The following is a 13,526-nucleotide window of genomic DNA, read 5'->3' as shown; positions in this document are numbered from 1 at the left end:
GTACCCTCTGTCCTGCTGAGCCCTGTACCCTGCCCTACTGGCCCCCGGTCCTCCGTCCTGGTGACCCCTGTACCCTGCTCTACTGACCTTGTCTGCTGTCCTGCTGACCCCTGTACACTGCTCTACTGATCCCATCTTCTGTCCTACTCACCCCTGTACCCTGCCATACTGACCCCCGGTCCTCTGCCCTGCTGAACCCTGTACCCTGCCCTACCGACTCCCAGTCCTCTGCCCTGCTGACCCCTGTACCCTGCCCTACGGGCCCCCGGTCCTCTGTCCTGCTGACCCCTGTACCCTGCTCTACTGACCTTGTCTTCTGTCCTGCTGACCCCTGTACCCTGCTCTACTGACCCCCTGTCTTCCATCCTGCTGCCCCCTGTACCCTTCCCTACTGACCCCCTGTCTTCCATCCTGCACCGCATACTACTGACCCCCTCTCTTCTGTCCTGCTGACCTCTATACCCTGCCCTACTGACCCCCTGTCCTCTGCCCTGCTGACCCCTGTACCCTGCTCTACTGACCTTGTCTTCTGTCCTGCTGACCCCTGACCCCTGTTCACTGCTCTACTGATCCTATCTTCTGTCCTGCTCACCCCTGTACCCTGCCCTACTGACCCCCGGTCCTCTGCCCTGCTGACCCCTGTACCCTGTTCTACTGACCTCGTCTTCTGTCCTGCTGACCCCTGTACCCTGCTCTACTGACCCCCTGTCTTCCATCCTGCTGCCCCCTGTACCCTTCCCTACTGACCCTCTGTCTTCCATCCTGCACCGCTTACTACTGACCCCCTCTCTTCTGTCCTGCTGACCCCTGTACCCTGCCCTACTTACTCCCTGTCCTCTGTCCTTACCCTGGTACCCTGCCCTACCGACCCCATGTCTTCCATCCTGCTAACTCCTTCTTGGCCCTGCTGTCCCCCATACACTGCCCTGCAGACCCTTCTCCTCTGCCATTCCCATCCACCACACTCCTTAAGCCCCTCCCGCTGTTAAGAGCTTGGCCACACCCACATGTTGCCGGGGGACGCGTAGCGTGCCGCCAATTACTTCCTCCCTCAAATGTTCCTCATTCCACAGTTCCAAAGTTGGGAGATATGCAACAGGGATTTCAGTTTTGGTTGAGATGCTTCCCCAATGGCTAAAAACTTCTTCTACTTCTACGCTGACGCCGCAGCTTTCCTCATCAGGACACTGAGAGGTGCACCAGGTGATTATGATGAATCAGACCCCTCCCATTCAGAATCAGTCCGCACAGGACATGGGGAGACAAAAAGATATTTCTCCAGAATAACAAAAGGCCGGAATCTGCTATGACTTTTGTTAAAATCCCTGCAATATACAGAGATTTCTTCTCAGCAAAATTTAAGTTACTCCTTAAAGTGGAAACGATTTCTATCAGTCACTATGAACTATTGTTAGTAAATAGATAGTAAGGGAGATTATTTTAACAGTTTTATTTACATTTCTTTGATTACTTCCTGGTTTCTGGGCTAGTCCATAATGATGTCATACATCCCAGGAGTCTTCATGGGGGAGTGACTTTCTCAGCTTAGCTTCCTGCATGCATGCCTGAGCTAAGGGCAGATGGATTCCAGGAAGTAAATGCTACATGACTCATCTGCCCTTACTCAAGATGGCCACAGCTAGAAATGCTAGGGGGCGGGTATCAAAGCTAGTCTAAACAACATAATGTATGGAGACATGGATAGATTGGGGGGGGGGGGTGCCTTAAAAATTAAAATATTAAATATTGTTCTCAGTTTGCGGTTCTCAGATACAGTTTATTTCTAAACCTCAGTCCTCTAATGTCAAAACCTTCTTAGGTCATTATTGAGGATCACCATCTACTTCCTGGACTGAGATGGGGCTATGGCAGTTCTGAGATGACACAGCCGTGTACATTCCGGGGCCTGTGTAGTTCTTGGCTGTGTTCACAAATGTATGACACCGATCAGCCCCTGATGAAGCTTCTTACCTTGTGTCTTGCTACAAAGTTACAATGTACAGTCTGATCACTGGGGGAGGGGAGACTGAGGAAATTACTCCTCCCCCTTCTACAAAGTTACAATGTACAGTCTGATCACTGGGGGAGGGGAGACTGAGGAAATGCTTCCTCCTCCTCCTTCTACAAAGTTACAATGTACAGTCCGATCACTGGGGGAGGGGAGACTGAGGAAATGCTTCCTCCTCCTCCTTCTACAAAGTTACAATGTACAGTCCGATCACTGGGGGAGGGGAGACGGAGGAAATGCTTCCTCCTCCTCCTTCTACAAAGTTACAATGTACAGTCCGATCACTGGGGGAGGGGAGACTGAAGAAATGACTCCTCCTCCTTCTACAAAGTTACAATGTACAGTCTGATCACTGGGGGAGGGGGGACTGAGGAAATGACTCCTCCTCCTTCTACAAAGTTACAATGTACAGTCTGTTCACCGGAGGAGGAGACTGAGGAAATGACTCCTCCTCCTTGTACAAAGTTACAATGTACAGTCTGATCACTGGGGGAGGGGGGACTGAGGAAATGACTCCTCCTCCTTCTACAAAGTTACAATGTACAGTCTGTTCACCGGAGGAGGAGACTGAGGAAATGACTCCTCCTCCTTGTACAAAGTTACAATGTACAGTCTGATCACTGGGGGAGGGGAGACTGAGGAAATGACTCCTCCTGCCTGCAGCAGACTGATGACATCATCAGAGCCTAGGCTGGAGCTCATTGACTTCTCTATATTGTGTTGTTGTGTATGGCGGTGACATGTCAGGAATTTATTCACTTGTTACTGACAGGTCCTCTTCATAGCCTTGTGGCACCTCGGAGCCCTGTACCCGGCGCCCCTCCCCCCCCGGTGTCCTCTCCGCAGAACAGGCGCCGTTCTGTATATTCTAATATTCCGGAATATCTATCATGGCGCCCAAATCTAGGTCAGGAATTGAGAACTCATTAATAAGTTATTTACATTTGGCGGGACTGGGGGGTAAAAACATCGGCGAAGGTTTAATATGTACTTAATATCATTTTGTGGATTCTTCTTAATGAACGTTCGGCGGTCTGCGCAGCGTGCGGGGGTGGGGATTGTGTTTACCTGTTTTTTTTTTTTTTTGTTTTTTTTTAAACTGTCAGAAAAGCACAAATTCCCGAAGCAGCGAGAAGGTGGGGGGAGGGGAAGGGGGGAGGGGGGGCACAAACATGTAGCTGACAAATTATACAAAACGCGGGCGAGAAATCCGCGTGCGCCTATCCGGGGCCGATACCGCCTCGCGTTCCTTTCGGCTATTTCAAGATTTAACGCCTGTAGCTCTGCAAACCTCCCCGGACTCCGTTCTTTCCACTAACAAAATAGAAAATGCAAAATTAATAAAAAGACCCTTTGAAACTGACAAATGTGCCGGCGGCAAAATATCCACCCGGCAGATGTTAAAAATTTAATCATTCTTTTTTTTTTTTCCTCGGTTCTTCTTCTTCGGATCTGCAGGCCTCTCCCTAGACTGAGCGCGGACAAAGTTTTGTTAATGATACGATTCCTTCCCGCTCCGGCGGTGGCGAGGGTCCCGGCTGAGCCGGCGGTGGCGAGGGTCCCGGCTGAGCCGGCGGTGGCAAGGGTCCCGGCTGAGCCGGCGGTGGCGAGGGTCCCGGCTGAGCCGGCGGTGTGGCCGGTTCATTGTTCTGCCAGGAGGTGACTTCATCCGTCATCAGGAGGCAAGATGACAGGCGTTTGATGAAGATCGCGCTTTATAGGTCGGAGCGTTTACAACAAAAATCGGTTGACTTTGACTTAACGACGCTCGACTTACCGGGCTGCTAAATGCGGTTATCCGCGCCTCGGCTCCGGGAGTCGGGCGGTAAAGGATTCGTTAGAAGCTGGTTAAGGACATCAAACCCTTTGTGATACTTCCAGAGACGTAAATCTATTCTTCTGACGTTCCTTCTCTGAGATGACAAGAAGAAGAAGCCTCCAAGGACCAACTTCAGGTCAAAATCTAAAGTAGAGCTCCAACTGGGAGCAGGAGGTTCTCCTTTACATCGGTGTGAGCTGCAACTGCAATGGATGTCAGGAGTCCCATTTCACATCTGAGCAGCAGAAGGAAGGAGGACTATTCTAATAAAAAGAAGTCATTGCAGATAAGAGAAGCAACTTACCCGATCTCCAAATCCTCTCTGTACCGCCCCAATGTTTGTCCATCCCCCACCACCCCCATCCCCATTCTGGTCCTGGGTTCTGCTCTCCTCTCTGCCAACCTAGTATCTCTGACCCCCTATTTCCTTATTCACCTCCGGGCCTCTGTTCTCCTCTATACCACCCTTATCTTCTCCTCTTACCAGATCTTCAGATCCACATTATACCACCCCATTATTTCTGCTGTCTCCAACACCCAGGGCCGTTTTTAAGGCAGGGCAAAAGGGGCAGCTGCCCTGGGCCCTGTCATTGTTGTGGGGCCCAAAGCAGCTGCTTCATACTTGCCAACTATCCTATAGTTTAAATTCCCTCGCCCCCTTGAGGTTTTAGTCCTGTGCTGTGTCCCAGATGACTTACCTGGAGACCCTGTGTTTACATGTAAATTACCGGCATTCATATGTAAATAGAATGAATGAATGAATGAAATACTTATATAGCGCACAATGCGAACTGAATCGCCTCTAGGCGCTGTGGCGAGCTTTGATCATCTGCTAGAAGAGGAAGGTCTTGAGTTTTTTCCTAAAAGCCAGGTGATTTTCTTCCAGGCGGATGTTGATTGGTAGAGCATTCCATAGCCGAGGCCCTTGGACAGCGAATCTCCGATCCCCCTTGGATTTATACCGGGCTTTGGGCACGAGGAGGAGGTTTTTGTTGGCTGATGGAAGACTGCGGTTTGGTGTGTAATGATTTATTTTCTCCATTAGGTATTGCGGAGCTTCTCTATGCACGCATTTGTGGGTGAGGCAAAGGGTCTTGAACGTGATCCGATTTTTTACGGTTAGCCAATGTAAGCTCCTCAGTGAAGGAGAGATGGATTCCCAGGGTTTTTTTCCTGTTATCAGCCTTGCCGCCGTGTTTTGGATCAGTTGTAATCACACAAGTTGATATTGTGGTAATCCTATGTAAAGCGAGTTTGCGTAGTCCAGTCGTGAATTAATGATTGTTCCAACTACCACTGCTTTGTCATTCTTTGGGATAAAAGGGATGAGTCTGCGAAGCATGCGCAGCAGATGGTGAGATCCACTGACTACAGATCCTATTTGCACATCCATTGACATTTGTGCGTCTAAAATAACCCCGAGACTCTTCGCTTTGGTCTTTGGGGAGATAGTCTGCCCAAAGACGGTTGGTGGAGACCAGGAGGTTTTGGTTGCGGGCTTATGATTTGGGTGTAAGATAAGAAGCTCTGTCTTTGATTGGTTCAGCTGGAGGGAGTTGGTGGTCATCCAGTCCTCTATTGATTTGAGGCAGTTTTCAAGTTGTTGTTGGTGATCTTTTTTTCCATTGATCCGGAAATAAAGTTGCGTGTCGTCAGCGTAAGAGTGGAAGCAGAGATCTGAGCATCTGATGATTTGAAGGAGTGGGCGAATGTAAATGTTGAAGAGAACGGCTGACAACGGAGAGCCTTGAGGGACTCCGCAGGTGACTGCCCGAGTTTCGGAGAGGAATTTTCCTAGTTTCACTGTCTGTGACCGATTTCCTAGGAAGGACGCGAACCAATGGAGATCTATGTCTTGGACTCCGGCTATTTCTGTGAGGCGGACGAGTAGAGTATTGTGATCTACTGTATCAAACGCTGCACTTAGGTTCTGCTCTCCTCTCTGCTCTCCTCTCTGCCAACCTAGTATCTCCGACCACCTATGTCCTTATTCAGCTCTTGGCCTCTGTTCTCCTTTATAAGAATACCTGGGAACTTTCCAGGGCTGACTCAGCAATGCTGAAATTTTAATCCGGTTGCCTGGTCATTAGAGAGGAGTCCTTAGATCGAAAAGTGACCCTTTAAATATAATTTGCTCATACCCAAAACTTGGCAAGCTGGTATTAGCTCCACCCCCTTCTTCGCTCCAGTTTCCACAAATTCCCAGGTATGTCCAGAAGGTTATAAACATTCCCTTCAAAGAGATAATTGCTGAGGCAGCCTCTGTGCCCACAGGCAGGGCCACTGATAGAAATCATGGGGCCCCATACAGCCTACCTGACGGGGCCCCCTTCAGCTCCACCCCTGGCCCCTCCTTTAGCCCCACCCCTGGCCCCTCCATAATGCCATTGGCAGCATGGGTGGCACTGTCTGCAGCACATTATGGCATTGGCAGCATGGGTGGCACCGTCTGCAGCACATTACGGCATTGGCGGCACAGGTGGCACTGTCTGAAGCACATTACGAGATCAGCGTCATGGGTGGCACTGTCTCTGCAGGCAGGACATGCGTTATGGGCCATAAAACATGTGCTACCTGCAGACAGTGCCACCCATGCCGCCAATGCCATAAAGCAAGTGCTACCTGCTGACAGTGCCACCCATGCTGCCAATGCCATATTGTGCTGCAGACAGTGCCACCCATGCAGCCAATGACATAATGCCATTGGCAGCATGGGTGACACTGTCTCTGCAGGCAGCAAATGTGTTAACGTCATGGGTGGCACTGTCTGCAGCACATTACGGCATGGGTGGCATGGGTGGCACTGTCTCTGCAGGCAGCCCATAACGCATGTGCTACCTGCAGACAGTGCCGCTCATGCCATTAATGCCATAATGTATAGATCTTGAAGCCCCCCCCCCCCCAAGCAAGCAAGCACACACCTTTGTCATTGTTAGCTGGGCCCAAGGAGTCACTTCTTCCCTGATTCTGCTGCTGCCTTGACCGGAGTGTGCACAAACAATTACAGTCAGGTGGGATGCCGATGCCAGCTGCTACTTTTTTGTCCTCTGCTGCCGCTGCTCGTCTGAGTCGCCGCCTCACTGCTACTTCTCTCACGCGGAAAGAGGAATAGCTCAGCAGCGCCAGGGGGGCAGCACTAGCCAGCTGAGCCAGCATGAGGAGATGAGGAGCGGGCGCGGTAGAGAGTCTTCCGCGGCCGAAATAGAAAAAAGTTGTTTGTATTTAGGACTCTGATCGGTCATTGCTGGAGGATTTTTTTTTTATGACTTATCTGTTCAGGTTGCCCGGGCCCCCCTGCTGGCCGGGCTCGGTACAACAGGGCCAGTTGTACTGGCCTATCAGCGGCCCTGCCCACAGGTATTCTCTATGTCTGTGGACTTTAGCCCCTTCAATACCGGGCACTTTCACCCCCTTCCTGCCCAGGCCATTTTTCAACATTCCGCACTATCGAACTTTGAATGACAATTGCACGGTCATGTAACACTGTACCCAAATGACATTTGTATCATTTTCTTCACACAAATAGAGTTTTCTTCTGGTGGTATTTAATCACTGCTGGGATTTAAAAAAATATAAAAAAGACCGAAAAGATTTTCTTAGTTTCTGTCAGTAATTTTTTTAAATGAGTAATTTTACTCCTTCACTGATGTGTGCTGATGAGGTGGCACTGAAGGGCACTGATGAGGTGGCACTTTTGGGCATTGATGAGGTGGCACTGAAGGGCACTGATGAGGCGGCAATTTTGGGCATTGATTAGGTGACACTGGTGGGCACTGAGTGGTGGCACTGGTGGGCCCTGATAGATGGCATTGGTGGCCACAGATGGGTGGCATTAATGGGCGGCGCTGCTGGGCACTGATGGGAGGCACTGATGGGAGGCCCTAATGGGCATCACTGATGCGCACTGCAAGGCAGCACTGATGGACACCAATGGGGCAGCACTTATGGGCACTGATTAGGTGGCACTGATGAACACTGAGAGGTGGCACTGGTTGGCACTGATGAGGTGCCACTGATGGGCAGTACTGATGGGCATTGATGGGCAGCACCAATGGCACTGAAAGGCAGCACTGATGGGCAGTGATTGGTGTCGCTGATGGCCACTGATGGGCACTGCTGGGGCTTTACTGTTATCAGTGCCCTGATTACATGTGCGGGTGTTCGCTGTGAGGAGATGCTGCTGATCGGCTCTCCTCACCACGCACTCTGTCAGTGTGAGGTGAGGAGAGCCAATTACCAGAACTTCCGCATTTACATGTGACCGGCTGTGATTGGACATAGCCGATCACATGGTTAAAGAGCCACGTCATCGGCTCTTCACAGAGATCGGGGGCGCATGAGAGCGGCCATTCTGAGGGCGACGTCATATGACTAGGGTTGCCACCTTTTCTTCAAGTCAAACCCGAAAATTTTGGCATCGCTCCAGCAATTTTTTTTTCATAGTATGCATAGATAAACAATGCATAGATGTTGCCAGGGGCGGACTGACCATTTGGCCACTCGGGCACTGCCCGAGGGCCCCGGGCCACTAGGGGACCCCATTAGGGTTGCCAGCCTCAGTAAAACCAGGGACAGTATGTAAAAATCTGTGTTTTTTTTACATCTGTCTCTGAAATCCTGAGATGATAGCTGCCCCACCTCTCCAGTACCTTCTCGGCCAATAGAAACATGTATGTGTATACTGTGTGGCCCCACAATCTGATTGCCTGGGGGCCCCATAATCTCCTATTGCCCAGGGGCCCCATGAGTTGTCAGTCCGCCCCTGGATGTTGCTATTAAATAACGTTTCTAATCATATGAAGTTAATAACAAGAGTCCCCCTTTACATCAGGACTCACAGAGTTCCTTTTCACTGTAAGAGGGGACTCTGCAGACTCTGATGTAAGGGAGAACTCTGGCGACTCTAACATAAGGGATGTTCTGGTGTACGAAGAGGACTGTGATGTAAAGGGGAGCTCTGATGTAACGAGTGCTCTGAGAACCCTGATTTACCTCTACTAACTTAGAAGCAGGAGAGAGAAGGGGGGAGGGGGAGACTTAGTCCAGTCTGCATAATGTGTTCAGGTCTCGGACAGTCTGAAACCCGGACGCATGATTCCAAACCCGAACTGTCCGGGTGAATCCCGAACAGGTGGCAACGCTACATATGACGTTGTCCCAGAACGAGGGGTGCACGACTCCTCCGTCATTTGACGGTGGGCGGGAGGAAAGTGGTTAAACTGCGGCCCGCTGCTTACTTTTCTCCTGCCTTTGGGACACTATTTCATCCAATGATATGGCCCTTAGGGAATATCCCCCCCCCCCAACCCACTGACCCCAAAGGAAGGAGCACAATGCCTCCTAATGACACCAGTGATAGGACACACTTTCTCCCATTGACACCAACAATCTGGCCCAATGACACCAACAATCACACCCACTGACACCAACAATCAGGCCCAATGACACCAACAATCAGGCCCACTGGCACCAACAATCGGGCCCAATGACACCAACAATCTGGCCCAATGACACCAACAATCAGGCCCACTGACACCAATGATTGGATGCAATCTCTCCCCATGGCACCAAAGATGGGGCATTGTTTTTTTTTTTGTCCACTGATTTGGGGACCTTTCTACTCCCATTGCCCACAGTCCGGCCCTCCAAAAGTCTGAAGGACCGTAAACTGGCCCTTTGTTTAGAAGGTCTGGAGACCCCCCACCATATGTAGTAGCCTCCATGGCGATATGATTATGTCAAATTTTTTGATCTCAAATCGATACAATTGTTTTGCATAGAAATTTGGTGTTTCATATTTGAGGCCTGTAATTCTTAGTAATAACTCACTTAAATCTGTCCAAACCAGAGTGTAGTAGACATCCCGGGTAAGATAAAGTTTGAAACACAAAATCTTAAATTATAATATAATAAATAAATATAAATAATTATAAAAAAAAAAAATATAATAATAATAAAATAAATTTCCCCGGCGCTTCACTATCGCTTAATTCTTCAATTTTCGATTCTAATTTACTATCGCTGTTTTCTAGCTGGTCTAAAACCACTTTTGACGTGAAGAGACACTTTTTTGGTTGCCATAGACAATCCCCAGTTTCCGGGGCAGAAAGAACAGTATATATATATAATATAAAAGTGCACGCAGGGCATTGGACAAAGCACTGGGGACAAAAGGCAGGTGAAATGATTTGATACAGTAATGTCATCTGTAAGATTAGAATGTACTGTATCAAATCATTTCACCTGCCTTTTGTCCCCAGTGCTTTGTCCAATGCCCTGCGTGCAGCGTTTCATTAAGATCGATGGCAAGGTCCGGACAGACATTACATACCCAGCCGGGTTCATGGATGTCATCAGCATTGACAAAACCGGAGAATACTTCCGTCTGGTGTACGATACCAAGGGTCGCTTTGCAGTGCACAGGATCACAGCTGAGGAGTCCAAGTACAAACTGTGCAAAACTTGGGTGGGAACAAAAGGAATTCCCCATCTGGTGACCCATGACGCCCGTACCATCCGCTATCCAGATCCATTGATCAAGGTCAACGACACTGTTCAGATCGACTTGGAAACTGGCAAGATTACAGACTTTATCAAGTTTGATACTGCTAATGTCTGCATGGTGACTGGAGGTGCCAACTTGGGTCGAATTGGTGTCATCACCAACAGGGAGAGACACCCAGGCTCATTCGATGTGGTCCACGTGAAAGATGCCAACGGCAACAGCTTTGCCACCAGGCTTTCCAATATTTTCGTCATCGGCAAGGGTAACAAGCCATGGATCTCCTTGCCACGTGGAAAGGGTATCCGTCACACCTTTGCTGAGGAGAGAGGCAAGAGACTGGCAGCCAAGCAGACCAGCGGTTAATCTCAAACGTTCTCTACCTTGATTAAATAAAAAAAAACAGTTCTGGAGAATGTACTGTATGTGTTATGAATTTTTTTGTAATTTTGGAATTTGCCTCCGGGGCTCCGCCCCCAATGCGTCTCGTCGCGACGCTCTCAGGGAATGGAGCCCGGCACACAGAACATTGGGTGGCGGACACAGCGAGGGGACACCGCAGGATCCTGGCGACAAGGTAAGTACACCGCACCAGGATCCTGCAATGCAATCCCGAGTGTGGCTTGGGGTTAAATTTAAGTACCATTAGCGGTAACCCCCGGGCCACACTCGGGATTGCATTGCAGGATCCTGGTGCGGTGTACTTACCTTGTCGCCAGGATCCTGCGGTGTCCCCTCGCTGTGTCCTACACCCGATGCTCTGTGTGCCGGGCTCCATTCCCTGAGAGCGTTGCGACGAGACGCATCGGGGGCGGAGCCCCGGAGGCAAATTCAAAAATTACAAACACTCGGGAAAACCGCCAGGGAGGTTAAACTTGTCCTCTTATTCCTATTTCGGGAGGGGGGGGGGGGTGAATAGGAGAACACATTTGTCATAATGTAACAAAACAAGGAGCAGGGAACGCCGCCCTGATTTTTTTGCCTTCCCAGGTCCAGGCCTGTATCATTTTTTACACAAATGTAGCTTTGAGTAAAATCTCATATGGGCATTTTTAACACCTTCCTGCCCGGCCTATAGCAGATTGACGGCCAGGCGGGACTTTCCTCATAGGTACCGCTGCCGGTACCGTGTGATCCCTGTGACCAATCACAGCAGATCACACGCCAGTTCATCCCATCCATTGTGTCCAATTGTGTTGCTAGCTGTGATCGGTCACAGGGATCACATGGCACAGACAGGGCCAATCACAGCCCATCTGTACCATGTGATTAGCTTTGGCTAATCACAACAAAAGACACTGAATGAATCAGTTTCATTCAGAAAAATGTGTTGCTTATAACAATGAAATGAATTTGTATAAGTGATCATAATGTGTAACAAAAAAAAAAAATCCTGATCACTTCCCCAGAGTAGTACATTGTATCGCTCTGATCACAATGTGTTAAAAAAAATCATAAAAAAATTGTTACTTTTTTTGTTTTGTTTTTACATACTGTCATCAGTCGGTGTCCCTGATCACCGCCACACCCGTTATATGATATGATATGTGATATGATATGTGATATGATATGTGATATGATATGTGATATGATATGTGATATGATATGTGATATGATAACACTGCACTGGTGATTGTATGTAAAAAAAAAAAAAATTGTGAAAACTTTTTTTTTTTTTTATTTCTTCATTTTCCAAAAAATTGTGACAAAAAAATTACAACTTCAAAAAACTCGCCATGCCTCTTTCTTAATACTTCAGACCGTCTATTTTCCAAAAAGGGGTCATTTGGGGGGGGGGGGGGTATTTGTACTGTCCTGACGTTTTAGGGCCTCAAGAAATTAGATCAGTACATCAGCATTGATTGATCTTCAGATACAGTGCCTGGAAAAAGTATTCATACCCCCAGAAATTCCCCACATCTGGTCATGTTACAACCAAAAACATAAATGTATTTTATTGGGATTTTATGTGATGGACCAACACAAAGTGTCACATAATTGTGAAGTGGAAGGAAAATGATAAATTATACAAATAAATATGTGAAAAGTGTGGGGGGAGGGGCATTTGTATGGCACCCCCTTTACTTTGATACCCCTAATTCAAATCTAGAGGAACCAATTGCCTTCAGAAGTCACCTAATTAGTAAATAGAGTCCATCTGTGTGTCATTTAATCTCAGTATAAATAAAGCTGTTCTGTGGAGACCTCAGAGGTTTGTTAGGGAACCTTAGTGAACAAACAGCATCATGAAGGCCAAGGAACACACCAGGCAGGTCAGGGATGACGTTGTGGAGAAGTATAAAGCAGGGTTGGGTTATAAAATAATCTCCCAAGCTTTGACCATCTCACGGAGCTCTGTTCAATCCATCATCGGAAAATGGAAAGAGTATGGCACAACTGCAAACCTACCAAGACACGGCCGTCCACCTAAACTGACCGGGCCGGGCAAGGAGAGCATTCATCAGAGAAGAGCCAAGAGGTCCATGGTAACTCTGGAGGAGCTGCAGAGATCCACAGCTCAGGGGGGAGAATCTGTCCACAGGACAACTATTAGTCGTCTCTCCACAAATCTGCCCTTTATGGAAGAGTGACAAGAAGAAAGACATTGGAGAAAGAAAGTCATAAGAAGTCCTGTTTGTAGTTTGTGAGAAGCCATGTGGGGGAGGGGGCAGCAAACATGTGGAAGAAGGTGATCTGGTCAGAGGAGACCAAAATTCAACTTTATGGCCTAAAAGCAAAACGCTATGTGTGGGGGAAAACTAACACTGCCCATCCCCCGAACACACCATCCCCACTGTGAGACATGGTGGTGGCAGCATCATGTGGTGGGGATGGTTTTCTTCAGCAGGGACAGGGAAGCTGGTCAGAGTTGATGGGAAGATGGATGGAGACAAATACAGGACAATCTTAGAAGAAAACCTGTTAGAGTCGGCAGAAGACTTGAGACCGGGGCGGAGGTTCCCCTTCCAGCAGGACAACGACCCGAAACATCCAGCCAGAGCTACAATGGAATGGTTTACATCAAAGCATATTCATGTGTTAGAATGGCCCAGTCACAGTCCAGACCTAAATCCCATTGAGAATCTGTGGCCAGACTTGAAAATTGCTGATCACAGACGCTCTCCATCCAATCTGACAGAGCTTGAGATATTTTACAAAGAAGAAGAATGGGCAGAAATGTCCTCTCTAGATGGGCA

General features: G+C 48.6%; 1 protein-coding gene across 1 annotated transcript; it reads left to right on the top strand.

The window, feature by feature from the left end:
• Window positions 1–10,098: 10,098 nt before the first annotated feature.
• Window positions 10,099–10,745, top strand: LOC143929591 (small ribosomal subunit protein eS4-like). The gene has a single exon (XM_077453471.1). It carries the CDS (start codon window positions 10,099–10,101, stop codon window positions 10,693–10,695), a length of 597 nt encoding a protein of 198 aa, XP_077309597.1. The 3' UTR covers window positions 10,696–10,745.
• The last annotated feature ends 2,781 nt before the right edge of the window (window positions 10,746–13,526 follow it).

This window comes from Lithobates pipiens, unplaced genomic scaffold (assembly GCF_037356315.1).
Source record: "Lithobates pipiens isolate NorthernLeopardFrog02 unplaced genomic scaffold, aLitPip1_a1.2 Scaffold_24, whole genome shotgun sequence".
Classification (NCBI taxonomy): Eukaryota; Metazoa; Chordata; class Amphibia; order Anura; family Ranidae; genus Lithobates; species Lithobates pipiens.
Note: the sequence above shows the minus strand (reverse complement) of the source record. Positions and strands in the feature narration are given on the sequence as shown.

Bases quoted from the DNA above. Each gene is read 5' to 3' on its own strand.
- LOC143929591 (XM_077453471.1), top strand. From the start codon at position 10,099: ATGCCCTGCGTGCAGCGTTTCATTAAGATCGATGGCAAGGTCCGGACA.